The sequence below is a fragment of the Tachysurus fulvidraco genome, chromosome 11 (assembly GCF_022655615.1).
Source record: "Tachysurus fulvidraco isolate hzauxx_2018 chromosome 11, HZAU_PFXX_2.0, whole genome shotgun sequence".
NCBI classification, from domain to species: Eukaryota; Metazoa; Chordata; class Actinopteri; order Siluriformes; family Bagridae; genus Tachysurus; species Tachysurus fulvidraco.
The window spans coordinates 11,303,751-11,331,300 of record NC_062528.1 but is presented as its reverse complement, the minus strand read 5'-3'; the positions used below and the strand labels follow the sequence as shown (position 1 = coordinate 11,331,300).

Sequence of the window (27,550 nt, the reverse complement as noted above, 5' to 3'; positions counted from 1 at the left end):
TATAAGTATAAAGAAAAACTTTTCTTATATAAGAAAAACAACAAAGTATAAAAAAAAAAGAAAAGAAAAAAGGCCTGTATAGGTTCATACCCAACAGAAAAAAATGTCCTGTATAAAACAGTTAAGTTGCAGAACATAAGTAAGCCATACTGAGGCTGTCCACTTCCTCTGAGAGAATGTGTAGGTCAAAGTTTAGAGTCAAAACTCCTAGCGTGGGTTCTGACATGACGCAATGAGCCAGTGCATTGTACAGACCAACATTCAATTCTAAGACAACACCCCTCCCTGTGGAACTCCTTATGCTGCAACTCCATTGTAAATGTGCCTGTATGAATGTGCACTGATCACAGAATGCACAATTGCAGAAACTATGCATGACAACTGACTCTACCCTGTGAGAGTGACCTCACCAAAATGAATAACGTAAATGTACGTGATACGACCATGTGGTTTGCATTAAGCTTGGGGTGCTGTTTTTGCAGAGCTCCCTACATGCTTCATGCTGGGAAGATGACATGCTGTCCAGATGTGGAAAATAAAAGTAACTTTTTGTTTTAGGTCTCACTATTTACCCTCACTGTGTTCCCATGCATCTGTGTCTCTACTGAAATCTGTCTTCCACTAACTATTCACATGATAAAAAGGAGCTTGTGAGGAGGATTGAATAACTAATGTATTGTAATAGGAATTAGTATGCTTTTCTACATCATAACTGATAAATGTAATTGTGCATGACAATATTGGAATGGCAGTACATTTATCCTGAAAGCAAATCTAAGTACACCAAAGAATGGGAGCGTATTAAGAATAAAGAAACGCTGTGTGTGGAGAAAAGTTAAATGTGATAGACAAGGGTAAACTCTTGGCGCATACAATAGCCAGCTGTTTCAAAAGCATGTAATTCTGGGAATTTGTCTATTTTTCTTGCTAGTCCATCCTGCACATTTCCTCTCTGTGCCCTGCATGCACTCACCCCGTACACACCGGATACGATACAAAACATAATGGACAAAAATAGAGCGAGCTACATGAAGATGGAGAGGTAATATTATATTCTACTTTAAGTACAGTTCCTGAATTAATTTTGTGTATTATTGGATAGATAAGAACTGGGTCAAGTGGTTGGTCAAGTACCACAGCTGTGGCATAATGATAGAGAACCTGGGAAAAGCCACAGCTCAGTGGACAGAGAAGCAAACAAAGTACATGGCCCATTTAACACTGAAAACTCCCAGATGAGCAGAGATTTCACACAAATCCATTTAAAAACACAAAATGCAAGAGACGGACAATACGGCAAGATATAGGGAAAGCCCAACATCTAACTTTAAAGTAAAATTTTTTTGCACAGCACACATTTTATAGACCCACAACCATAACATTACATTACATAACGGCTATTTTGAACAATTTTGATCTGTTTATTCACGTCAGTTTGTATCCACATAGGGAAAAGAACAGCTTGTGAGTGGAAAGAAAGGCCTGAATTTTCCCACTGAAGGAAGCCACAGTTGTTTTTTAGTCTGCTGGACAGACACAGAGTCTGCGCTTCAGTGTTGCTGCAGAAAGGAGTCATCCCAGATAGGAGAAAGTGTGCATGGGGTGGAATTCCTCAAAGAGAATTCCTCAGGAAATAGGATGGGGAGGTCTATGGAAAAGTTGGAGTCAAGATAGCATGGGAATTTCAGACAGGACATTAAACAACTTTTTGCAGGACACAAGGGACACAAAAACATTGTGACTAGAGCTAAAAGTAGGGGGAGATACATCCTTGAAATTATGCGACCTGGTCCAGATAGAGCCTTCAAAAAACTCTACATATCTTTACGATAACAGCTTGGTAAAACTGCAATAAGGTCTCAGAAGCTGAAAACAAAGTCAGCTGTGTTTGCCTTTTGTCAAAATCACAGGTTCTTCTTTCTAATCCACACTGCAGATGATGAAGACCATATGTACACAAGTTCACACTGCGTACATGCTGTAAATATTTAGATTTTGTGACGTCACATGCGCCAGTGTGTCTCATTCTTCAATATCAGCATGCAGTGTGTCTAAACAAGCTGCATATTCTTAAAACATTTTAAAAACAGAGCTAAATAGGTTTTGCTACAGGTTTTGATTTCAACATCAAGTAGCATGGATGGGAGCCTGAGTTTTACTACTCAATACAAAAACTGATAAACCATGGAACATTTTCTCATTAGATACAGAGTAACAGCACTTAATACATACTGATCAGTTACTCCAGTCCATAGATTGTAGTTAGTTTTTCAAGCACTTCTTGTATACGTTACACTACTGAATGGCCCATTTTAGCTGTAAGAAGATCAGGAACGCTATATTTACTCTAGCCTTCCCTTCATTTAATGTTGTTTAAGAGGATTATAGGTAAATATAAACACCAAAGTCTTGTAAAGGCTCTGCTCAGGGATACTGGGATCTGACTTACATGTAGTGCAGCTACACAGTTAAATCTTAAATAACGGGAATCAAAAATATGAAAATAAACCTTAAGCAAATTTATAAGATTGTAGACCGCTTACTATATTTAGATGCTACTAAGCTGCACACAAGTTCCTGCTGGTAAAATGTACTGCTCTCTCGTCAAACTCTTTATGGGTGGGGAAATGTTTTGATTAAATGACTGTCTATAATAGACCAAATGTAAAACAAAGTGCTTTAAAACATGTGCTTTGTTGGAGAACATCTTAGATGATTCATTTATTAAATGTGATGAGTTTTCAATGATTTTTTGGGGGCATGTTCCAGCCCAGAAATAGGGGAAATGACTCGTATCCATTAGAGAGAAAATCTGAAAGCTTTCTTCTGATTTATAGCCATGGAACAATTTCTCAATTGTTCATAGACTAAGTAAGAAATAAAACACAGCGTGCTATAATTGGAAATGAACAACAATGGTTTAAGAGTGGGGCGGCATGTTATAAAAATCAAAGGTGACTATTTTCTAAAAGCTGCACATTCTGATGTCTTATTTATCTGATACCACATAGGATTGTCACCAGTTTTAATTTAGTAATGAACAGGATATTATACATTTTAAACTTTTATTTAAATTTTGTTTAAGGTTGTGTAACATCTGTGAACCATAAGGGATCCTGTTAACACTTACATGTTATAGCAGCTATAAGCCTTTATTCTCTTACAAGTCTGTTTTCTCTTTAAGTTAATGATAAAAAAAAAATCACAGCCAGAAAGCATAAAACCTTCTGTCTTATGACTTTCCAGTGTCAGAAAACCCTTTTCCTTTCGGAAATAACTATAGTATATCATCATATAAATATTATATAGATTATGTAAAGTGTATGCCATACAAGAGCTTGTGAAGAATTGCTGGCGCTATTGTCCAAGGTATTCTGTTAGAGAAAATTAATCAACACCTTCAAACACATCAGATTTTAAAATTCAACAACGCTTTGTGTATAAACACATTTTTTCCAATTCCTGAGGCTTTATCATGTTGTATCTTGTATTTCCTTTATTAAATATTTCACACCTTACCTACACTGAATGATACAAAATGTTACCTGTTGTCAAATATGGACATTTATCACTATACAAAGACTTTGCAAGGGAAAACCCAAACAAAACACAAAGGTTGATTCTTTTAAGCAGTCCTTATAAAAATTGTTTCAAGGTAAGTTTGAAAGAACAGGGTTCTTTTTTCTGAGAGAAAAAAGCATTACTTAATTGTTTGTGCACATTAACTGTTGCACATCACAAGTCCATTTACAATACAGGTGGGAAAATATATGTATGTATGTATGTATGTATGCATCTGTGTGTGCGTGTGTGTATATATATATATATATATAGACACACACACAGATACATATATACATATATGTGTGTGTTTATAAATGTACTATATGCAGTGTGTATATATAATGATTATATTCTACTGCCACATGAAAAACAGATTTCTCATAGTATAAAAAATAAATTAAAACAATTTCACAAACACTATTAACAAATGTTGGTTTCAGTATACAGTCTTGTTACTCAGAAAGAGAGATTTGTAGTCCCAAGCAGAAGTAAGGTGTCCATAAACAAATATAAAAAAAAACTGATGAGACAAAACTGAACAAAACTGTGTGTGGACAAGGAGAGCGCTAAAAGAGTTTTAAAAGAATTCTAAGCACTGACAAGTGACCAGCTGCTGTTAAAGCTTTGGTGTGACGGTGCTGTCGCACACACGGATCTTGAAGTAAAGGGGATTTTATATAGTGCTTGATCTACTGATGTCACACCTTTGTTCTCAAAGGTAAGATCTGGAAATCTACCCTGCTTGATGAGAAGGGGCTGGCAGAAGGGACAGGCAGTTCACAATAGTGTATGGTCATATGGGTCATCCTAAATACCTTTATAGCACAGAGTACTACTAAAGAAAATGTCTGTTCAAAACCCAAAAGTTACTCTTACACTCTGAGAAGATTTTAAAATGAATGCATTTTAAATATTTATTCCATTTGGTTTTAAAATAGACATTTATATAGATTTTTTTTAAAATGTCCCTTACCATAAATCCTTGATGTATTCCCTCCCAACCATATCCCCAGCCTATATTCCTGTGAATACTGAGAATGTGGTATTACAGAGCCCTATGCTGGCTTAATGTCAGAGCCTCAAATTGAGGTTCACTGACAGAATGGGGAGGCAGTAGGGTCAAAACCTTTGAAAACGTCCTTTAAGGAGCCGTTGTCCTGTTCAGCAGTGTCTGGTTGTGCTGGGCTGTTGCCACCAAACGGACTACCTGTGCCGCTGGGCTTGCTAGCTTGCTTTACCATGCTGAAAAGAGTGGAGACAGGAAGGTTGTGGACTCCTGCTGGTGGTTCTGTACCTCCAGCAGTGCCCAGTGGATTTTGAGAGGAACCTCCTGTTGTGGGAGCTCCTCCTACACCTCCTGCGTTGGGTGAGGGTGAAGGCTTGGGCCGAGGTCTATTATAACTGTTGTAACGGTCAGTTGTTTGCTCACTGCTGTTTTTCTCTGGTTCTGGCTGGTCCAGGGCTGATTTTCGGACAAACAGTGGCTCCTTAGACTTTGGCTTTGTGGTAGAGGCCATGCTGTCCGTAGCCTTTGTCTCAGTTGTTGTGGTGGTGACCTCTGTATTTTCTGGTTTATCTGAACTCTGTGTGCGTGGGTCATACAGACTAATGCTACTGAGAACACTGCTGCCAGACCCTGCAGTACCCCCTGAACCCCCTCGCCCTGTTCCACCCACTGAGAATAGACGTGGGTCATAGGGCGCAATAGTGTGTGTGGGCGAGGCTGAAGCAGGAGATCCAGAAGACGCAGACGTTTGTGAGGCTGTGGGTTCCGTGGGCTGCTTAAGAGCAGTTTTCTGCAGTTGAAGCCGAGGATCTGCAACCTTGCGGGCCATGCGAGGGTCAATTGGCTTTTCAGCTGGGACGGATGCAGGAGGAACCGAAGATGAGGAGGTTTGTGAAGGACTGGAAGAAGAGGCATTAACAGTCTTAAGTATACGAGAGAGCAGCTCAAAGTCTGGTTGGGAGGAAGTGGACTGGCTGGGCAGCTCAGCAGTGGGTGCTGAGGCAGGCAAAGGCGTTGAAATAGATGTATGGAGCTGCTGCTGGGCACGAGAGAGTCGTGGATCTGTAGTTGGTGCAGGTGGGATACCTGGGGGCAGTGGGAGCAAGTCTTGTTTGGGAATGGGAATGGGAATTAGGTCTTCAGGGCTCCAAAGCACAGTCTTTGAAAAAGAAGGCTTGATCAGCACTAAGTCTTTCTTGATATGGCTAAACTGCTGGAGCTGTAAGCGGGGGTCACGTAAAGCCATGCCCATTAAGGGATCTAATGGTATTGGGACAGGCTTGTCCCTCAGCATTCTCTCCCCCTCATCTTCCTCAGTAGCAGCAGGTGCAAGGGGTGGTGGTTTATACACTAGTGGGGGCTCCGGTTTGGATGTAGTAGCCTGACGTGCAAGTCGAGGGTCTGTTGGAGCAGAGGATGATGGCGGAGAGGAGAGGTTAGTCTCTGAAACCTGGGAGGAATCTGCGTTACGCGATAAGCGAGGGTCTCGGGCCAGCCTGGGGTCAGCTGGTCTGCTGGTCACTGGGCCAGGCTGAGCCTTCTGTAGTCGGGGGTCGCTGGGAGCACTTTCTGGTTTCGAAGGCCCTTGGGCTTGGCTTTGCTGCCGTAAGGTTTTCAGGATTGATGTGACACTGCCAACACCGTCTTCATCTTCACTAGAATACCAATTTGCTGAATCTCCTAAAAGACAGAGAATAGCATGTACAGAGAAAAATATTGTTTGAGTTTTAGCATGTAACTTGCTAGACACTAGCATTTGTACCAGAGTTGTTTGTCCTATTTCTACATAAACTAAGTTCAAATAATATCAATGACCAACACTGCCATCTAGTGATAGAACAGCGTTCAATGAGACTAGTGAAAACCAAAAGATGTTTACAGTATTTAGAGGCAATGGTTAAGGCCATGCAGAGAACTGTGGCCTTGAGATATTTCCTTCCCAGAATTATCACTCCCACTCACCCACCCCCAACAAAAGGACAATTGTTTAAATATTGGGCACTGAATGATATACTAGCTGGCAAGCTTGATTCAACAAATATACAGTCACTGGTAATTCTGATAAAGCACTTTCTGAAACTTCTGCTTTAATATAATGTGTGTAATCTGTCCTACATATTAAACATAGTAATTGTACAATTTATAAAAAACAAGAATTAATACATTTAACAGAAACCTTAAAACCAATAACACTATTCAGTCAGAAAATGGTACTTTCAGGTCTATGCAATTTTACAGCTATATTTCAACTGAGCAGAGCTACAGAAGCAAAACCTTTAAAGTAAATTAAAATAGCATAATCTATAGCATACCTTCATTGTCCCGCTCAGGTGCTCCCTCAGCTAGCCTCCTGGCCCTCTCCTCTTCTTCCTGCTGCTTCTGTTGGATCCTCATAAACAGCACACGCTGTGCTGGAGGCAAAAAGTCTGGCACTGTTATTCCAGACTGATTAGTTGGGCCTCCGTTGGATGAGCCCTCCATATTACCAGAATTCTGATTTCCAGAGGACTGCTCAAAGGACTGCTCAAAGTTTCCACCAGGCATGTAGCCATCACCTATACCAGGAAACAAAAAGTAACCATTATAATACTGAAAACCCCAAGTTGCAAACTCCTATCCACAATAAAATCTTCTAATTTCCACAATTAAACATTATATCAAGCATATTTGTCCTTTGGCTCATATTGCTCTGATTTAAAGAAGAAAAATGATTACTCACCCTCTCCACCTCCTCCTTCTTGTCCTATGCCTTGCTGCTGCTGGTAGAAAGTGTCATAAAAATTGCGAGCAGAACCACCTCCAGGTGGCATCATGGCCTGGTTTGGAGGTCCTTCTCCAGGACCAAAGTTTTGCATCATTCCTGGGGGAGGTTGGTTCATGTTTGGTGGGCCCATGCGTGGCAGGTCATGAGGCCCATTTGGCGCCATGTGACCAGGCGGTGGTCCACCAGGGAAACGAGGTGGAGGCCCAACTGGAGGACATGGAGGTGGGCCTTGAGCTCCTGCAGCACCTGTAACAGCAGTGCCAGGTGCTGGACCTCTAAAAAGAGATACAAAAGACGATAAGCATTTATATGTAATAATTTGTAGCTCTTACGGGGAAAAAATGCAAGTAAAAGAAAGTGCAACCTGACGCCTAGTTTTTGTGCTAGTTGTCCAGTGGGTTTCACAACAATCTCGAACAAGGAGGGGATCTTCTTTCCGGAGTTACCCCCACAAGGAGGTGGTGGACCAATGGCTGGTGGAGACGGACCATGGCTTGGTGAGCCCTGGAAAGATCCTCCTTCGGGGCAAGGGGGAGGAGGTCCTTCATGGCCTGGTACTGGTGCAGTGCCTGGGCATGAGGTACCATTAGTAGGTATACTGCCCTGCTGTGGCCCTGCTGCCCCAAAGTTTACAGGAGCTGAGGAATCTGTTGGACCAGGCCTTGGGGGTGTGGGTAGAAGTCCCACCCCAGGCGGGGGTTTGGGGAGGGGATTGATACCTTGTTTCTTCAGCTCCTCCACTTCCTTTTCATCCTCAGCACCGGCTTCAGCATCCTCAGCCAACATCTGAAATAATAGTAAACCATACTGTTTGAGAAGGAATGTGATGGGACAATAAATAATATTTTTCTCTATCAACAATAGACATGCTTACCTTATCTAGCAGTTCCTTTGTATCTTCTGATAGAGGCTCATGAGAGAACATACAGTTATCTCCATTTACACAGTTGCCTGTGGTATGGAACAGCTTGCAGGGGAAGTCTCGTGCTTCTGAGTTAAGGAATGATCTGGACCAAACTTTATATTCTCATATTAAACAGTATAGTAATTTACTAAGATAAGAGTTGAGGGTGCAATTCACATCACAGAATATCTTTCTTTTTCAAAGAGACAATGCCTATTAGTCTATTATCAGTCTATTATCAACTGCTAGTCATTTACTTAATATCTGTTAAGGATATCATGCATGTAAGGACAATTTTCAGCCCGTGCACAGAAGCCAGTTATATAGAACTTGCAGAGTTCTTTCTTCTTTGGCAACTCAATGTCATGACTGAAGTTGCAGTGGTCCCCCTAATAAGCATATATTAAAGAATAAAGACAGTAGTAACTTTCACCAATGAAGACAAGCGTATTTAAAGTTTGTAAATATGTTTATATATATTTAAATATTTATGTAAGATATATATATGAAATCTCTACCATAAACCAAATATTTCAGTCTACTAAGTGTTCTTACCCAAGTACAGCGACCTTCAATATAGTACTTGCAAATAGCCTTGCCCTTCTTATCCTGCCCATGCTTCTCCTGCTCATGCTTCCTTTGGACACCGGATCCATCCTACAGAATACACAGTTCTTTACACTCTTAGCTTTAACAGAGCAGCTATTATGAAGAGAATTATTAACACATCCATATTAATTGATAAAATATATTTTCACATAAAATTTATTTAGATACAAATATGGTATTTTCAAATTAGATATGTTTAATTAATCTGTTATCTCACATACAAATCTTGTGCTAATTCACACCCACTGTGGCTGGATTAGTCAGGGTAATCAGGGACATAAAAGTATGTAGTATTTTCCATGACTCAAAATACTGTGCACTTTTAGCAAACATTGTTGGCAATATGTTTTGTAATAAAGGAGTAAAATTAGATAATAAGACAAAGATGCCAGACTTGTGTGTGCCATTACAAGTGGTGAAAAGTGTAAAAAGTTTAAAAAGCAATTTTAATAAACTGCTTTGTGGGACTGGACACTGTGTTGATTTTATTTTTTACCCCCATGTCCATTTCTCCACTGTTGTCATCATCATGGCACGGATCTCCTCCACGCCCCCTCCCACGATTCCTTCCCCGGCCACGGTTCATGCCTCTGGTCCCCTTCCCTCGTCCTCGACCTCGGCCGCCTTTGCCACCTAAAAATAAAGTATTCATCAAGCAATATGATTTTCTTACTCTACTATAAGATTAAAAACAACATAAAATCTATTAAATAGGGTGATGTAGTTTTAAACTCACCACGCCCCCTGTCTTTGCATTTTCTGTACTGGATCAATTCTTTTGTGAAATCATCATCATAATCATCGCCCATGTCATAGTCATCATCACCATACTGTGAATGGAAACGTATGTAAATTTCCATATGTAAAAAAACTAACGCCAAATAATCAGATCATTTGAAAGACAGAACAAACCTCCATCTCATCTCCATACATGCCATCCCCATCATCAGTCTCGCCTCCCATTGTGCCTCGTCCTCTACCTCGCATTCCACCTCTACCCACACGGCCCCTCATTCCTCCCCTGCCTCGGCCTCTCTGGTTTTTCATTCGGCCTTTAAGACCTGCACAAATGAGGTTATGACAATGTTCACATTACATAAAACCAACATATGATGGAGTAAATTTTTCTGTAAAAGTCTGTCTTCTGTAAAAGTGAGCAATGCATCTGTATTCTGACAATGGAGCATTAATGTGCACCTCTACCACGCTGACTGCCTGGACCACCTCCACCACCTTCTTTGGCCTTGTAGTACTTGGTAAGCTCCTTGTTGAAGTCATCATCACCCACGTCCTCATCTTCCTCACCCTCATAGTTATCATCATCATACTCATCATAGCCACCATACCCCTGTTTGTCCATTTTCATGTAACTCCCTTTCTTTGACATGGGTCCTCCATGTCCAGAGGGAGGTGCAGGACCGTAGCCTGCATGAGGCTGGAACATAAATAACATGTTTAGGTTACGTTCGGTTCAAAGTCAATGAAATTTTAACATCCAAAAATTTCAGAACATCGACAGAATTTTTATGCATACTCCTGTGTACTATGCATCATCAAGCTATTCTAATTAAAATTAACAATAGTGGTATTTTCTATTTACAGACAGATACCAAAAATAAATTTTAAAGGTAACTTTAGTCTGCATGTACAAAATTAGATACTCTGTGTTTCGTTACATAAAGAAATGTGATTCGAATAGGAAATTAAAGTATAACACTCACTGGGGGTGGGTACTGAGGGCTGTATTCCCGATACTTCCTTTTCCCACTAGGACTGTAGTCAGATTCCTCACTGAAGTCTGAGTGGTCATCGCTAGATGAGGCATGGCGCTAAACCACACAAACCAATCTCTGTCAAAATCGTAAACGCCATTGAACAAAAATATATATAAATCTTTCTAATGCACTCGCTCACACACCTTGTGTTTTGATCTGCGTCTCTTTCTGGCTCTCCGCTTTTCTTTCTCCCTCTCTCTGTCTCTATCTCTCTCTTTCTTCCTTTTTTTCTTGCGACGGTGGGCCTTCTCTTCATCTGACTCACTGCCGTGTCGCTCCTTTACACGTCCGGGCTTCTCCTCTGGCTCTTGTCCCTCAGTGCTGGGGGGCATTTCCACATCACCTCCATCATCCTCAAGCTCCCCCTCTTCTAGCTCTTCATCCTCTTGTCTGCAAAGATCAAAAATAATGAATGAATGCCTCAAATAAGGCTAAGCAATTCCAAAAGTAATATATAAACCTTATAGACTGGACACAGAAAAAGTGCTTTGAAACTTTTCATAATAGTCCATTGTCATGTTTTAATATCCATTCGATACATTTTGTAAAGTCATAGTTTTGTGAAAGCGATTTTAAAGTAAATATATACAAAACTAAACTGCACAATTTACTAAAGAGCTGGAGAGCAATCTGCTAAAAAAAAAATCATATTAGTACCAGACTGGGACAGGGTACTGGGGGGAGGGTATGGGGGCGGTGGTGGTGGTGAAAGAGCTCTATTTTAAACAAGATACTTGTCTGTCTACTGAATTACTTAAAATGAGAAACTCAGTGGTGTTACTCCTTTATGTAGACTTTGGATATTGGGGGAAATAATTTTACTAACATGTAATATGTTAATGTTATTTTGACATTAATGTGTCAAAATGAGTGTGCAAATAAGTGGGTTTTTTGGTCTAACCTCATGTATTTTATCATGTATTATAGTTTTACAGTGTACCTACATGCAGAAACAGACTTCTGGTATGGTCCCTTAAACCTGGGTTTAATAGGAATAGTCCTGCTTAATGCCAACTACAAACACAAATGTAGACATTTACCCACAGGGTACTATGAATAGGAGAAAAAGATCTGTTGGATAATTGCACAACATTGACTATGAAGTGGACTCTGTGTCTACCTACTATAGGAGTGAGGGCCTACTGCTCAGCTGTCAGGTCACGAGCTGAACTCCAGTTTCACAGTCACATGACCCTTATCTCCCTTCACACTAGTGTGTAAAGGAAATAATCTAAACTGCTTAATTTATCAAGTTTCCAAAGTCATGTTAGCAAAAATAAAACAACTACATTCTTTCTGGCCATTTTAACGTCACGTAATGCAAAAAAATTTCTCTCATCGTATCCTTAGCACAAGTAGTATGAGCACAACTACCTTATATGACCATGAAGTGACTGACAAGACAGCTGAGAAATCAGGTCACCTTATACCAAAGGCCATAAACAAACCCACCCAGAGAACTGGGAGCCATTTCTTAATATTACAAGCTTATTCGGTTATAAAAAGTATACATGTATGATAGCCGACCAAATAGAAACAATGCTGAAACCATTCGAGGCACCTAAATTTACAGCCTGTACTTTGCAGGGACCTGAAACTGTTCACCTAAAAGAATCAGTATTGAAAATTAAGCTATAGTTTTTGGACTCTTGACAGCTAGGAAGGGGCTGATACATTCTGCATGAGGTGTACCTCACTGGGTTTGGGAAACAGTGAAGCTGGTGTTTTAGATCACGTTTAGGACCTTGGATGCTTTTGAGACATTGGGAAGGAACTCAAAACGTTTGTCAAGATGCATTAATTTTCTGAAGGACAAGCTCGTCCTGGCAGAAATAAAAGTAATTCCCTTTATGAATAACAGCCGTTCCCTGGTTTCATCAATATTCCTTTTTGTAATCATTATTCGTTGATCACAAAGAGCCATTTTTACATGTATAACATCTTAATACAGTACGTTTAATCCGATTTAATAAAGAAAACGTTAGTGTTGTAAACCTATAACACACAGTGTAACTGAACGGCTAGTTATCTAACTAGCTTTTTTTTTCTTTCTTTCCCTTTTCTTTTATAGTACGCCTTTTGTACACAAACCAGTTTATAAAATTGACGTCCGGTGCGTTTTAAAAAATTGTTTGCTATTCGGCTAAACGAAGCTAATACACCAGCGACAGGAGACGATTAAATTATAAAATATTGTTATGTGTATATTACGTTTGCCTGACGTCCAGGGAAACCCACACGTATTTCGCTACCGCGTAACTTATCCAAAATAAACAGAACTATAATGTATTTAGGAAAAGGGGGGAGTTAAGTTAGCAAACGTAGCATCTGCGCCACTAACCTAGCGTGTTAGCTCGTACTAGCCTTCCTTTAAGGCCTCGCTACAAGATGCTAGCCTGCGTTAACGTACACTTAGCTAATTGTATCGGCGACAGTAGTTAACTGTTTGTTTTTTAGGTTAAAAATATACAATATAGATTCATCGCTACCGGAAGCTAGTAAGAGATTAAGTGGTTAAGTTCGCCGGTGATCCGTTTTCCTTTTTTTTACTGTAAGGAAGAGCCTGAAATAATACGTGATCGATGTTCTTTGTTTTTGTGGCCACTTTTTGGTCCATCGGTGATTAAAAAAAGTGCGTCGGAAAACGCCTGGATTTGTAAATATACACATTCTGTTTACAAACAGAACATGTCGGTGATTTGGATACACGACCTTCCAGATTTGCGCCGTGTTAACGTTTCAAGATGGCGGTCGTTTACCTCTGTACTCGTTTCCCAGAAAGAAAAAAAAAGTCGACTTTAATCCCTTTTGAAAGAAAAAAGAAGCAAAATAATACCCATGCTTTTTGTACTTAAAAAGCAAAGGATAAATAAAGAGTTGGAGAGAAATATGATATTACTCGACCTTTCGTCAGTGAGAAGGCTGTTGTGTTCGTGGTTGGCTGTTGGGGAGTTTGGATGGACAGTCATGCTTTCCACAGCCATTTCCTCTAACGGACTAGAGTTCAGTGCAAAAAAATCGACTCAGGATTCAACTGGCTTATGCGTTACTTGACTTGGATCTACTTGTTGATTGGTTTTTAGGAAGAGTTTCAGTTCATAGCAGTTAAATTCCCATTAACAGTTTCAAAGAGAAACATGCTGAAACGTTCCTGAAGGTCTCTCTCTCCGTCCTTACAGTTGCGAGGTGAAATGAAACTCAGTCACTCAAAATGGCGACGGTTCTTCTCGAACGCGCGGTGGGCGGAGTCATCGAATATGACGTCGACACGACAGCGATCGAATTTCTACGTAATGACTGAGGAGGGGCGGGGCTGAGTGCACAGGGGGAGTGAGAACATGCTGCCTTTTTTTTTTAAATCTTTTTTTTTAATATGCTGGATGTTTTAATCCGAATCAGAATCAGAGGGAGATATATTTCCAAGTTAAGGAATTTGTTTTGGTGTCACACACAGAGAAAACAGCAACACAGACGATCAAGATAAGTCGAGAATAAAAAAAGGAATGCAAATTAATACATTGTGTATGTGTAATGTAATGTGTAAATGCAAATTAAAAAAAATGTAAACATAAATTGAAAAATAAATGCATCGTATGTACAGGTAAATTCTATGTCACATACACAGACATGCAGTGAAATACTTTAGGTTTTCGCATATCCCAGGTTATTATAAGCCTGGGGTCAAAGCACAGGGTCAGCCATAGTTCGGCACCCCTGGACCTAACATTGATGTCTCAACAGCTTGGGCTTGAACCCCGACCAAGTTCTGATCAGTATCCCAAAGCCTTACCAACTATCACTTTTTCACAGTTGTGCTATAGATGATAGTATGGAACAGAATAGAATGAGATTCAAGGACATACTAGGATGGAGGTGGTAATAAATAAATATAAGTTTATTTCATCTCAATTTCTGTAGGCATCCTCTTTGGCCTGACAAAGGTGTCTGCGTTTTTCTGTAAACCATGGCTTATCGTTGCAGTCTCAATGAGATCATTCATATCATTGGCAGCAGCTTCAAAAACACTCCAGTCGGTGAGGTCCAAACAGGCTTGAAAAACCCACTCTGTTTCGTTGAGATTACACGTGGAACATAAAAAGCACAACAGAGAACCCTTCTTCCATTGGGTGATACTATATTGTAGGATTAGAATCAATTACCCTTCCAAAATGTTATGCTATAAAGTCAAACTGGACTGAGTGTTAATATTTGGGATTTGTACACACAACCTTTACATAAACTTCTGCTGAATAGTCTTCAAGGACTGTGAAATAGACCGTTGCAGACTTGTTCATTTTATTGAGCATGGCATAGTAGCTTTTACTGAGATCTATGGCTGTCAAGTTGAACGTCAAGCATAGTTAAGCATGCAACATTTTATATTTAAGAATACTGATGCATTCTTAAATATAAAATGTTAAAACAAATACGTTGATACAAAAAGTTCAGAAATAGCCTAAAACTTGAATGGATAATGCATATTCTAAAGTAATAGTTACATATATACTGTTGTTGTTTTATTATGTACACCTACTTGTACTCAAATGTACTGTTAGGTTCCTCTACATTTCATTAGTGGTTGTCACTTATTTGTTGCTAAGCACAATTTGGGCTCTGGATCTGCCTGATGATCCTGGTTCCTGGATACAGCTTATGCAATTGTGAACCACTTTCTGCTTTGATGGATAGTCTTACAGCAAAACCCTAAATATTCAAGTCAAGTCAAGAAGCTTTTATTGCCATTTCAACCATATATAGCTGTTGCAATACACAGTGAAATGAGACAACATTTCTCCAGGATCATGGTGCTACATAAAACAAAGACAGAGCTAAGTACTTAGTAAGTAGTCCTAGCCACAACCTGGTACAAACAGTGCAGTGCAAGACAAAAGTAAGTGCAAACAAAAACTAAAAGACAATACACAAAAACAGCACAGACGAGTGTAAATGCTGTATGTTCAACAATATTGTGTGTGCAGAAATACAGGAATGAACACAGTGTTATAGCAGCAGTTACCTGAGATACTGTAAAGGATTGTGCAAAACAGCAAACGACTGAAATGTGAGACAGCATGTGCAAAGAAAAAAAAAAAAACCCACTATAAAATATTGCACTTTATTAAGATAAGATACCTAAGAACTGTTGTTGTGATCATAATGACTGTGATACTCACACTGAACATCCTTTATAGCATAACATTTTGGGAGGGTAATCGTTTCTACAATTTAATATCACCCAAGGTTCTCTGTTGAGGTTCTTCTCATGTTCCACATATAATAGTGAGACTCTCCTTGTTCTTCATGCATCTGGCTTTATTTCTCATTTGGTATTTAAACCTACACATATTTCTGTAAAGCTGAGCTGAAATAGTTTTTGGCACTATTTAAGACTACCAGCATCGAACTACTTATCTTACTATCTTAGCTATTAGTGAAGTTTATAGTATATAATATAGTATATAGATCAAACAGTTATAATTTCAACAAGCTAGGCATTAATATATATTCAGAATGATGCATGAATTCATGTATTTGTCAATGCACATGTGTTTATATGCAATTATTTAAATGTATAAGTTTAAGGTAAGAAATGCATGCAACAGTACCATTTAACTCAACAGCCTAAGAGACACATGGGCACAGACTCTGTTTTTGGGAAAGAAAACGAATCATTTGGCAGTAAGAACCGATTCATATCGAACTGACGTCTATGATCCTGACTCACTCACCCAAAAAGGTCCTCGTTTGCATTTCTTCCACTCAAACGGTTCTGCTGGACTACGGGGAATCAACATCTTGTATTGTTTAATTATCATCGTTGTTGTTATTATTAGCCTTTAACTTGTTATTGACTGTTAATGATTCGCTTTAATGCATACGTCATCATTATGCGCCCGTTTGAACGAGACCAAGCGGGAGAATTTGTCGCATTGAATGGGCAGCGATAGCATTTTTTATCCGAGTATCAGAAGCATTCAGGCACATTTTTAGAAATGATTGATACAATCGAAAAAGACGACAATATCATAAGCGAGGAAGAGGCAGCCCAGTATGACCGACAGATTCGGCTCTGGGGTCTGGATGCACAAAAAAGGTTTGAGATCTGCTAGCTAATCGGCTAACGTGCTAATAATTAATTATACAAACTTTGTTTATATATGTGATATCTCTGTGCTACTATGAACTCTTTTCCTAAATGTACAGTTTTCCTAAATCACCAATTAATTATACATATTCGGCTGATACTTAAAACCATCTTAATATCTATTATTTATAAATGATGCTGGTTATTATTATTATTATTATTCTAAAATTATTTATTAGTTACTATCTATTATCACTTACTAACAGTTAAGTAGTATAAAACATTCTTATTTGTTGTTAGAGTACAATTAATTTTAACAAGAGCACTGGTCTGTTAATGTTGCACCAGGAGTAAACTAACATGCAATATATACATATACACTATACATAATTTATTTATGCTGGGTTTTTAAAAAAAACTTTTTTTTCTAATACGTAAATGAAAGAATGCATGTGTAACAGCTAGTAAACATGGAGGTTGTGTCTCAGGCTGAGGGGTTCCCGAGTGCTGCTCGTTGGACTCAGAGGACTGGGTGCTGAAGTGGCAAAGAACCTTATTTTAGCTGGAGTGAAAGCACTCACTCTTCTGGACCACGAACAAGTATGTTATTCATCGCCAAACACCTCCTAATTATTGGAAGAATCAAATTCTGGGATCTTACTGTAACAAGTAATACCGGATCCAGCCAAGTACTAATCATGACATTCATGTTCAGGTTACTGAGGAATCGAGACGAGCTCAGTTCCTCATACCAGTGGACGCAGATGGTCAGAATCAGGCCCAGGCTTCTCTGGAACGAGCCCAGTTCCTCAATCCAATGGTAGAAGTAAAGGCTGACACAGATCAAGTAGAAAGCAAGCCAGATGACTACTTTCTTCAGTTTGATGCAGTAAGTGTCTGAAAGAACAGCATTGCTCTGTTTGCATAATGACAGGCTTGTTTATTATTAGTGGTACTTTCAATAGTACATCATTCTTTTTTTCTTTTTTTTTTATACAAAGGTCTGCATGTAACTAAAACCTTGCCCAGTGTTTGTTACATTATTGTGATGATTGTTAAGGGTTTACTGTTATAGAAAAGTATTCACTCAGTCCATCATGGATTTCATGGATTTTTTTGTGATTGCTGTGGCCAAAAAAGCTTGAGATTGCTTTTATCAAAATATGCTGAGCAATTTCTTTTCTTGCCAAAAATTGCCAGAATGGATGAAATATTGCATTTTTCTACCAGAGACGACACATATAATTACTTCCTATTCATGTTTGATGCAAATGATTCGAAAAGGTCTTTTGCTGAATGCATTATGGTGTCAGAAGTTTGAATCCTGATGATACTCACAATCTCCTGATGACAGGGCAAATGCTTTTCTGGGGCTTTGACACACTGTACTTTTTATAATTTTATAGTTGCTTACAGTTGTGGGCCCTCTGTATGAGAATTGAGTGCCTCTTTTTTAATAAGTCAAAAAATCTAGAGCTTGTCAAGCAGGAAAGCTATTCACTGTCATAAGAGTTTTATTTGGAAGTAATCTCACTGGATTTTACATTGACAATGGAGTTACAATAATAAAAAAATATAAATCCATGATTTGAATAACGTTTGTCTTGCTATTGTAGGAAATTATTTAATTAGCCTTCTGAACAACCAGGTTTGAACATTCAACAGCACTCTGGTAAACTTGTAATGAAGTATTGTCTAGTAGGTAATACTAGGTTCATAATAATATAAGCAAGACTTCATTTTATATTTGTTTGCTCTGCTGAGGGAAGTATGGAGGACTGTGATTTAGAATCATACCCAAAGCTTTTATTTCCTGTTTTCCTGATGGCCAGTAGGTGGTGTATTAAAGCCATATTACTGTTGCTCATGGTAAAAGATGCTTTGGTATTGCATAAACTATAAAATAAAATATATTACAAAAAAAAAATATTACAAAAAATTCACAATGTTTTCTGTTGAATCAGAATTATAAGACATTAAACCTCACATATAAATTTGTTCTACACTGTATTGTCTGGTGATGTAAATTTATAAGAGAAAAAGAGAATCATGGCTGTTTTTTTAATCATTTGTGTTAACTGGAGACAATAAGAAGCTCCATTATTAATGTCCAAGTATGGACAAATAATGCTGCCCATTCCTATGAGGATTGTAATTTTTTGCTTAGAAACTGGACCTTAGACCATTGTTGTTTATCAGCGAATCTGTCAGCATATGAATGTTCAAAGCTCAGATGATCTGCCTCCCAGCCTGTCTGCGTTTGTGAGGCTGGGAGTTCTCCCAGTGGGAGTACTAGTGAGAGTTTATAAGGAGGGGAAGAGGAGCGTTGTGAGGAGGGGGTTCATTAGACAGTGCCGCTCTTTTATCTGTTTCCACCGATATTTCAAAGTGATATATGAGGGGGAAAAGGCTGGCATGCCTGAGAGAGTGTTTTGGCTGCATGGCTCTTGCTGTACATCAATGATACTATGATTGGCAGCTTTTACTCAAGGGATACCTTGTCTATGTTGAAGAACTCAGTTTGTTCTTTTGGTGAGCAAGAATATTAGTTCATATGCTACTTCCTTATCCTTATAATGACTAGCATAGTAAATCACTTTTACTGTTTTTGATGATGATGTTTACTCAAAAATCATGACAGCTTGTTAAGCCGGTCGTGTCAGATCAATATTCCCTTCTTTTCACCTTTTAACTTCACTAGAAAATGTTTCCTCATTACGTCATAGTAAAGAGGAGGAAATACCAGTTTTTATTTGTTGACAAAAAACCTTCATGATTAGACAGTGGCAGAACATGATGGAGCAACTCAATGTCCTCAATGCTCCTAGGTCATGTAATTCTTTTCTTAGAAGTGCTATCAACATTCATTGTTGGATTACATAATGTTGTTAGAACATTTTGGAATCTTTGCAGATTCAATGTTCTGTGTCCATCGCTTATCAGTTAATGAGTGCTGTGCTGATGTTCTCGCTAGTGATGTAAATGACAATTGCGTGGCTGTAAACAACCTTCAGTCTCAACCGATAAAATAATGATTAAGCATGTTCTCGTAGGAGCCACCCAGAGTCTTCAACCTGGCACGACGTATATCAATATCCAAACAGTAAGAAAAGTGGTCGGTATTTCATGTAAACAGGCTTATCATCAATACAGAATGGGAGGGTACAAGGGTTGGTGTCTTGGATAAGATGGACCAAGCTTGCTGGTTAGATATTCATAATACTAGAAACATTTGGCTGCCTGGGAAAACCTTTTACAGTCAAATATCTAAAATTATAAAATGCAAAACATTATGAAAACTATTTCTACTAATGGTTAGTTGTTTGTGTGTCGCTCAAATAAAGTTTATGGTGGTCAAAATGTTGCAATTCATGTTACTCTCCCTCACATCCCTCTGCATTTATATCCAAATCTAATTATAGAAAAGCAACATCACTGCCTTTATCTGTGCTATTCTTTGCTTTAATGATGTGATGGCACAGGAATGTCACAGACGTGACAGATTGTAATTGATTAAAAAAACGATTTAAGTCCATTTTGTTTTGAAAAATCCCCATCAAAGGGGATTTTTATCGATTGAAGTGGTTTTGAATTGGAATTGTATCAATTTTAACGTGCCATTCATCTTGTGAGAAATTGATAAGAAATCGAAACAGATTTTAGAGTTTAGTCTGACTGCTTTTATCACGGTGTTGCTAAACTGGCTCTGTACCCAAGATTACCTTTGCAGAAAGTTTGCCAGTGCAAAGTTAAAGACTAACCAAAAACATTTACGCATCACAGTGCTAAAATACAATTGTTTTCCCAAAATAGAAATGTAAAGGTGCATTAGTACCATAAAAATACAACTTTTTTTTCTGGATTCAGGCTGATGGGCTTTCCACAACCTCCACACATCTATTTAGAGTAGATATTTGAAATATCGGTCAAACTCACAATCTGTAATCCAGACAAAAACCCGATAAAGATGTCTGAATTTTGACGTTCAGTAAAAGTTCATGAAAATTCATGAAAGTTGCAGTCATTCACATACCTTTAACACATTCCTGGCGGAGACGCGGATTTCACAGTCGAAATGAAAACTGAAAGAACTCCCAGATATATATATTACATATATATATTTTTTATTCTTCCTTTTACTCCCAGGTATGTCTGACAAGATGCTCTAGAGACCTGATGGTGCGTGTGGACCAGCTTTGTGTAGCCAGAAGCATTAAAGTGTTCTGTGGTGATGTCTTCGGTTACCATGGATACATGTTCTCTGACCTGGGCTTGGAGTATCATTATGTGGAGTATGATGCTCTTTATTATCTGATTTTAACTGAAATAATTTTGTGTATAGTAGAATTAAGGTTTCTTTGTTTTGCTCAGAGAAAAGCCAAAGGTTGTGAAGTCATCAGAAAAGGCTAATGATGGCCCTGAAGTGAAGAAACCTAAAATTGATCCGAATGAGACTACCATGGTGAAGAAGGTGTGTTATCACGATTGTCTCCTGTTGTGTAAAAAAGTTGAAAGCTATTGATAATTTCAAGATCTATAACATCTTATTTCTTTTTAATTGCAGACAGCAAGTTTCTGCTCTCTAAAAGAGTCTCTAGAGGTTGACTGGACAACCGAGGAGGCCAAACGCAATCTCAAGCGCACGACACCAGATTACTTCTTACTACAAGGTTCTCACTATCTGTAAATCCACACATAGAGACTTTACAAGAACAGTATGAAAACGGACAAAAGTGTATTTCTTGTCATAGACTTTCATGTAAACAATGGGTCTTGTTTATCAAGCTTTTAGCTTTGGGGCTTTTTCCATAGTTAAAAAAAAACAAAATAGATTTTCTTCATGCTCATATGTTGAATGTCAGTCATATGCAAGTGACTAAAAAAAACTAAGACTGAGATTGATTAACATTTATTGGCACAGACAAATGTATAAATAGCAAAAATAAAATAAGTCCTCAGGTATTTATGAATATCTTATGATAAAAAAATCTCAGAAAATATCATAAATAAGAAACTAACTAAATGTAAGTCTCGATTTAATCAGCCTTAAATCATAGACAGCCCCCTCCAAAAAATATTGGAATGACACGGACAGTTTATTTGTTTTGGGGTTGAGATCAAAAGATGATTGAGGTTTTTAATACTTTAAGCTTTTATACACTGGTATTTATATGTATTGATAGATGTGTTAAACATCAGAGAATATAGCAGGTTTTCTGTCCACCCAATCTTTAGATGAGCAGAATTATCGGAACAGATTAGGCTTTGAGGAAAAAGAGAGTACACCACATAATATTTGGTTGATTGCAGTAACTGCATCAAGCCTGTGGTTCATAAACATCAACAATGTGTTAAGCTTTTCTGAAGTTTTATCCACAGTTGAAATGCAAGCACAATTTGGTTAAAGTCAACATTAATTTTGCATGTTATTGACAATTCTAATTTTTCTAAAAAAAAAAAAAAAAAATAATAATAATAAAAAATCTGCGCTTTTTAATGAAATGCTGCATTAAAGCATTATTTTGATCATTTTTCCAGTGAATATTTTTGATCCTTGATAAATTATTAGATAACTAATATTGTCAATTGTAAATAGCAGTTTCTTTATTTTTTTTTCTTTAACATATCACTACTTGGAGATAGAACAGTTAGAAGATAGTAGTCCAGTAGCCCTAAATTTTTCCATTGTTTTTAAGTGTTTCCAGGGCACAGGGTTCAGAAATAAACTTTCAGCATAGACCATGCCTACTTCTGATTTAAATCTGAACGTGAAAAGGGATGCATATATTTATAGAACTAAACACATGCATATATTGTCATTATCTTACACTCCTAGAGTATCCATATTAACCTCCCCCAGCAACCTACAAGAAACCATCAATTCATGTTAATGTTCATTTTTCTTCCTGAATTGAATACAAATTTAAAAGCTTTTAAATCTAAAACTTTTTTGGAGTTGTTTTCCAGCTCAGTGGTGCATTACTTGCAGAAAATGATTTTGCCTAGAAAATAAATGTAAGCAGCTTTTTAAAACATTTCTTTGTACACTGAGTTCACCAACCTCTAATTATAGAAACTGTCAAAATAATGCTAAATGTGTGGTTACGCTGTGCTGGCTTCATTGACAACACTGTCTGCTTTGAATCTTTTTATATATGCTCACCTGGCATTCTCAAAACGGACAGATCATTTTTCATCACAAGTTGTCCATGACCAGTCATGTGCAGTGACTTTAAAACTGAAAACACTGTCCGCCTTTCTTAAAGCACAGATCACTAAAAAAAGCTTGAGTGCTCCAGTGTTTCACATATAGCTGTGAACTAATGGAAACAAAAACAAACCCTATTTGTGTGTTGAAGCATTTAAAGGTTAGCACATAAAGTACATTAGAGCATGTATAAATGGTATGTAACGGCTGAGCTAGTTTTGAGGAAGAACTGTTTCCTCCATGTTATCTCACTGATTTATCTGAGGTTTTGTCAGCTCTCTGATGGGGTTCTGAGACAGATGGTGTGCCACTGATTTTAAACTTTTCTACCCCTTAAGCAAAGTCTGATGTAATTTCACATTGCAATGTAGAGTAGGAAGCAAAAGCTGAATTGTTGTAAATCTTATACTGTTTTAGATTTAATATGAATTAGTCTTATTTATTATACCATCCTATGTTTAAAATGTGTTAGTCTAATTTAGGTATTACTTTTGATAGCTTAGAAACAGAAATAGTCATAGAAATATATGTACGAGAAGCAACGGTCTACAACTCTGAGCTTTTTTTTTTTTTAAGAGTTTTATTAGTCAATATTTAACTTTATCCAAATTGCAAATTGGACAATATTAGAAGGACAAAGAAGAATAAATATAAAACAACTATGGACTGATTTGAAATTGGTCATCTAGTGGCAATTTTAGTGGTTTTAGCTTGAAAATTGTAGCAGTAATAATCAGATAATTGAAATGCACTGGGAAGTGCTGTGCAAACAGAATACGTGTTTGCTTTGTTTATTGTTATTGTTTGTTATTTTTGGCCAGAACAGTATGTAATACAACTAGAATGAAATTAAGATGAAATCCAATAAGTAGGTTTGGCCAGTCTGGTTGTAGTGGTTCTGGCTTTATTCATTGAATTTTTGTTCTGAATCTTTACCTAGAAAATTTGTGTCAGAAAGGAATTTAAATAAAGATGTAAGATAAATTTAAAAGGGCAGAGTGTCAAGCTTTTGGCACATCTGACTGGAAACATATTAGTACATCTATCTGGAAACATTTCATGGAGATGTGTCTAAATGAAATAATGTTTCCTTGCTGCATGATGGTATTTGTGGTTGACTTTGTGCCTGGTGGAAAGTCAGTGTGCTTCAGCTGATGGTGTGGTGAGTGGGTGGTCAGAAAGTCTCAGTTTCAGTGTTTGGCAATATTTAATGGGGATGAGCGATTACATAATACCTGCCAAAGATCCTTAAGCAATCACGTTTAAATTTGTTCTCCTTTTTAGAATTATTTATTTTATTTTATGTTTAAACTACAAGTGAAACAGACCGGCTTAAGCTTTAACAAAATCACAACCGGACTCAAAAATTGCACATCAATGCTCTGTTGTTCTCCTGGCAGCTCTTCTCACTAAACCTTTCTCTTTCTCATTCAGTATTGCTGAAATTCCGCACAGATAAAGGCCGGGACCCCCATCCAGGTAGCTTTGCTGAGGACTCTCAGCTGCTCCTGCAGATCAGAGATGATCTCCTAGAGGCTATTGGGGTGAATCCGGAGCTGCTGCCTGACAGCTTTGTCAGGTCCTAACTAACACTTCAACTGTCCAACAATTATTTTATCTCATATCTCCTAGCTGTTTGAGTCATGAGAATAACATTAGTTTTTTATGCCTTGTCTTTACAGCTACTGTTTCTCTGAGATGGCTCCAGTGTGTGCTGTGGTGGGAGGAGTTCTTGGTCAGGAAATAGTGAAGGTAGGACTTCACACTTACCTTCATTTTTTTATTTAATCAGCTAAGTATAGTTAAATCTGTTCATAAATAGAGCATACAGAAATTCCATGTCAATTTAGTTTTATTGTTGGTGTATGATCTCATGTCGGATCAGGGTGTGTGACATTTTAGCAATGTTTTATTGTCATTTATTCTAATATGTTAATAACAACACGATTATGCCTCCCCCACCAGGTCGTTAATGCGTCCATCCCAGCTTCTCCTGATATCTTAAGAACAAGTGGTTAAATGTTTTTAGGATTATCAGTTTAACCAGCAGATATGGTGATTAGGTTTTAGAATTGATCCATACAGGTTTAAGGTCACAGCAAGGTCAGGGTTTGTGAAAACGTTTTTGCTAAAAAGCTTACTTCCTGATTGAATGGAATTAAAGGGTATTGCACAAATTCAAATTGATGAATAAGAAGTACTAGGCCATTTGCCAATAGAAACATTCTCATCAGTGCCATCAGTGTTGACATTCACTTGGTTTCATTTTATTGCAGTCATTTGAGGTTTTCAAAAAGAAAAAGGTTTTTTGCAGACATAAGCAGCTCAATAACAGTAAAATCTTCCCTGCCTAGTTTCCTTGAATAACTGAATGCTTTCCATTTATAGGCTCACTGCAACATCACCTGCATTAATATATATGAGGGTAATTCGGGTGTGTCATAGACATGACCTGTAAATAAGGGTTAGTGAGTGATCATGTTTAGTGAAACATGAACTCAATCAACTCATTTATGTTTGCCTGCATTCAGTTTAAAAAGGTGTAAAAAGAACTCCGCACTTGTCTGTTCTAGTTAATTTTCACTGACCCTTTAACACTGCAGCTAATTGGAAATAGGTTATCAAACCCCTATACATTGGAACTCTCATGAGCCGTGAAGGTGGTTTTCCTGATAATGGTCTGTTTCAGGCATATGGCATCTGCCTTCCCCATTGGAATCTGGCAGCATATGGAAAACCTTTTAGCTGCCGACACTTTTTAAATGCCAGAATGGAAAAGGTAACATTCCGGTCAGTGGAATCCAATTCCTCTTAGAAATCTTGGCATAAAATCTATATATGGTTTAATAAAACTGTCCTTGAAACCCCACCTACAATTGTTCAAGTTTGTGGTTGTGTTAAATCCAGATACAGTTTGTGTTTACACAGAAGGCTGGTAAAGGACTGAGTCAGATTAGTGATGTAATGTAAAGATGTACGTGCCTGATTAAGGTTGACCTCATCATACATTCTATAATTTGCTGGAGTCAGTTAGAGAAGCCTAGTGGAGCGTGTGAGTACGGTGGGTACAGTGCTGGCTGGGCAAGCCTTTGCACCCACATGGTGGTGTGGAGAGAAGCCAGGCTGTCTCGCCATCTCTTTGCATGATGAAACAGGCTGTAATTCACACATGGTCTTTTGCTGTCCCTCATACATTAACCACAAGTACTGCAGAAAAGAACAGTTGCCAATGCTTAACTCTGAAATGCTATTAACAGACATACCACACTGATGCTGATGCCAATTTGTCATGTTGGCTGTGTGTGTAAAAACAGGCGCTGTCTCAGAGAGATGCTCCGCACAGGAACTTCTTCTTTTTTGATGGCCTGAAGGGTAACGGTATAGTGGAGTACTTTGGAGGAAAATGATTGTCTAGAAGATCAAGGACATGTGGACAAAATGTAGGCACTCAAAACATCATGGAAAGACCTCTTCGGTGCTGAAAAAATAAATGTTTTGAACAATAAGCACTCATCTTTGGGGAGCTCAGGCAATGTTATTATTCTTTTTGAGTTTATACAGTCTGTAGGAATACATACTCATGTTTTTCTCCCTGAAATTAGGACAAGTTAGTGAAGTTCCAAGTCAAATGCTGTTATTTGCCATTTTGTATTGAAAAGACTCAAATAAATAAATTTCTTTTGGAATACTTGGGCAGTGTATGTGATTCTGTAAGAAAAAATAACCTTTAGCTGTTTTATTATCTGGTCATTCTCGTGTGTAATATTTCAACTGAAGGAAATGCAGCTCTCGTTCGTCTATATAGAGAATATCTTGCCGATTATACAAAGAAATTGTGCTGTTTGGCACATTGCAGATGACATTGAAAAGAGAAAAGTGAGAAATTAAAGCCAAGGTGAGTACAAGTTTATGTATCAAGAGTGGTTGGGTAACTCATTTATGACCTTGGCTGAGCTATATGCAATGACGTAGTTTAGCATACTGGGTGACTCAGCAGCATAAGAGAAACAATAAATGTTTTGATCTGGAAGGTCCCTCAACAAGAGTGTCTGGTCTGCTGGAATTCCAGACAACATGGTTTAAACCAGCACAATTGTCAGCTGTTAGCAATTGCCAGCTATGCTAGGAACATGTAAAGTAAACGATTTAGAAGCTAGATTGACCAGAACTGTTTTAAACACCAGAAACCAAGCTAACAGGTTGTGTCTCACTCTGGATAACACTGGAACAGGATACACTGGAACAGGATACACCAGTTAGACAGGTGCTGAGGAGGTGTGCCATTAATACGCAACTCTTTTGTCTTTACACAGACACAACAATTAATGAAATTCTAGGTATTGCTGATGGGTCAAACTCTGTCATGTGCTAACATCTCTTATTTTCTCCACTCTGGACTTTGATCTGTTTAGTCTGGAGCAGTGACATTGGAGTAGATATGATGGCTATGAACCGCTCTTTGTACTGTAGGATAGATGCTGATGAGCTCATTGCATTCTGGTGCGTGGCAACTACTAACAACAGATAAATAAACAAGGTTCTTTTTCTTTGGTGAAAGGACACATGGAAAGGGGAAAGTCAAGACCATAGGGGACACCGTTTATGATGTGCTTTTCCCCAGTTAAAGGAAGGCAG

The 27,550-nt window shown here is 38.2% G+C and overlaps 2 protein-coding genes across 4 annotated transcripts; one reads left to right on the top strand and one right to left on the bottom strand.

The window, feature by feature from the left end:
• Positions 1-3,473: 3,473 nt before the first annotated feature.
• Positions 3,474-16,490, bottom strand: zc3h4 (zinc finger CCCH-type containing 4). 3 transcript variants are annotated; one of them, XM_027147770.2, is made up of 15 exons: positions 13,527-13,865; positions 10,766-11,012; positions 10,569-10,676; positions 10,045-10,282; positions 9,760-9,908; positions 9,584-9,677; positions 9,344-9,480; positions 8,794-8,895; positions 8,516-8,627; positions 8,209-8,318; positions 8,054-8,120; positions 7,699-7,903; positions 7,290-7,609; positions 6,883-7,125; positions 3,474-6,250 (listed from the first exon to the last, which is right to left on the bottom strand). In XM_027147770.2, exons 1-15 carry the CDS (start codon positions 13,604-13,606, stop codon positions 4,656-4,658), a joined length of 3,807 nt encoding a protein of 1,268 aa, XP_027003571.1. In that variant the 5' UTR covers positions 13,607-13,865; the 3' UTR covers positions 3,474-4,655. The 3 variants fall into 3 exon arrangements, with proteins under 3 accessions (XP_027003571.1, XP_027003570.1, XP_027003569.1); XM_027147769.2 differs by lacking the exon at positions 13,527-13,865 and adding an exon at positions 16,352-16,490 and having other exon boundaries at positions 7,699-8,120; XM_027147768.2 differs by having other exon boundaries at positions 7,699-8,120.
• Positions 16,460-26,603, top strand: sae1 (SUMO1 activating enzyme subunit 1). Its single transcript, XM_027147771.2, has 9 exons — positions 16,460-16,716; positions 17,196-17,307; positions 17,423-17,596; positions 20,854-20,999; positions 21,079-21,178; positions 21,272-21,377; positions 24,350-24,494; positions 24,598-24,667; positions 26,230-26,603. Exons 1-9 carry the CDS (start codon positions 16,616-16,618, stop codon positions 26,320-26,322), a joined length of 1,047 nt encoding a protein of 348 aa, XP_027003572.1. The 5' UTR covers positions 16,460-16,615; the 3' UTR covers positions 26,323-26,603.
• Positions 26,604-27,550: the final 947 nt, after the last annotated feature.

Bases quoted from the DNA above. Each gene is read 5' to 3' on its own strand.
- zc3h4 (XM_027147768.2), bottom strand. From the start codon at position 13,606: ATGGCTGTGGAAAGCATGACTGTCCATCCAAACTCCCCAACAGCCAAC. The intron at 9,481-9,583 runs GTGAGTTTAAAA...CTTTATTTTTAG, and splicing joins ATGCAAAGACAGGGGGCGTG to GTGGCAAAGGCGGCCGAGGT. The intron at 7,126-7,289 runs GTGAGTAATCAT...TTCCTGGTATAG, and splicing joins AGAAGGAGGAGGTGGAGAGG to GTGATGGCTACATGCCTGGT.
- sae1 (XM_027147771.2), top strand. From the start codon at position 16,616: ATGATTGATACAATCGAAAAAGACGACAATATCATAAGCGAGGAAGAG. The intron at 17,308-17,422 runs GTATGTTATTCA...ATTCATGTTCAG, and splicing joins CTCTTCTGGACCACGAACAA to GTTACTGAGGAATCGAGACG. The intron at 21,000-21,078 runs GTATGATGCTCT...TGTTTTGCTCAG, and splicing joins TTGGAGTATCATTATGTGGA to AGAAAAGCCAAAGGTTGTGA.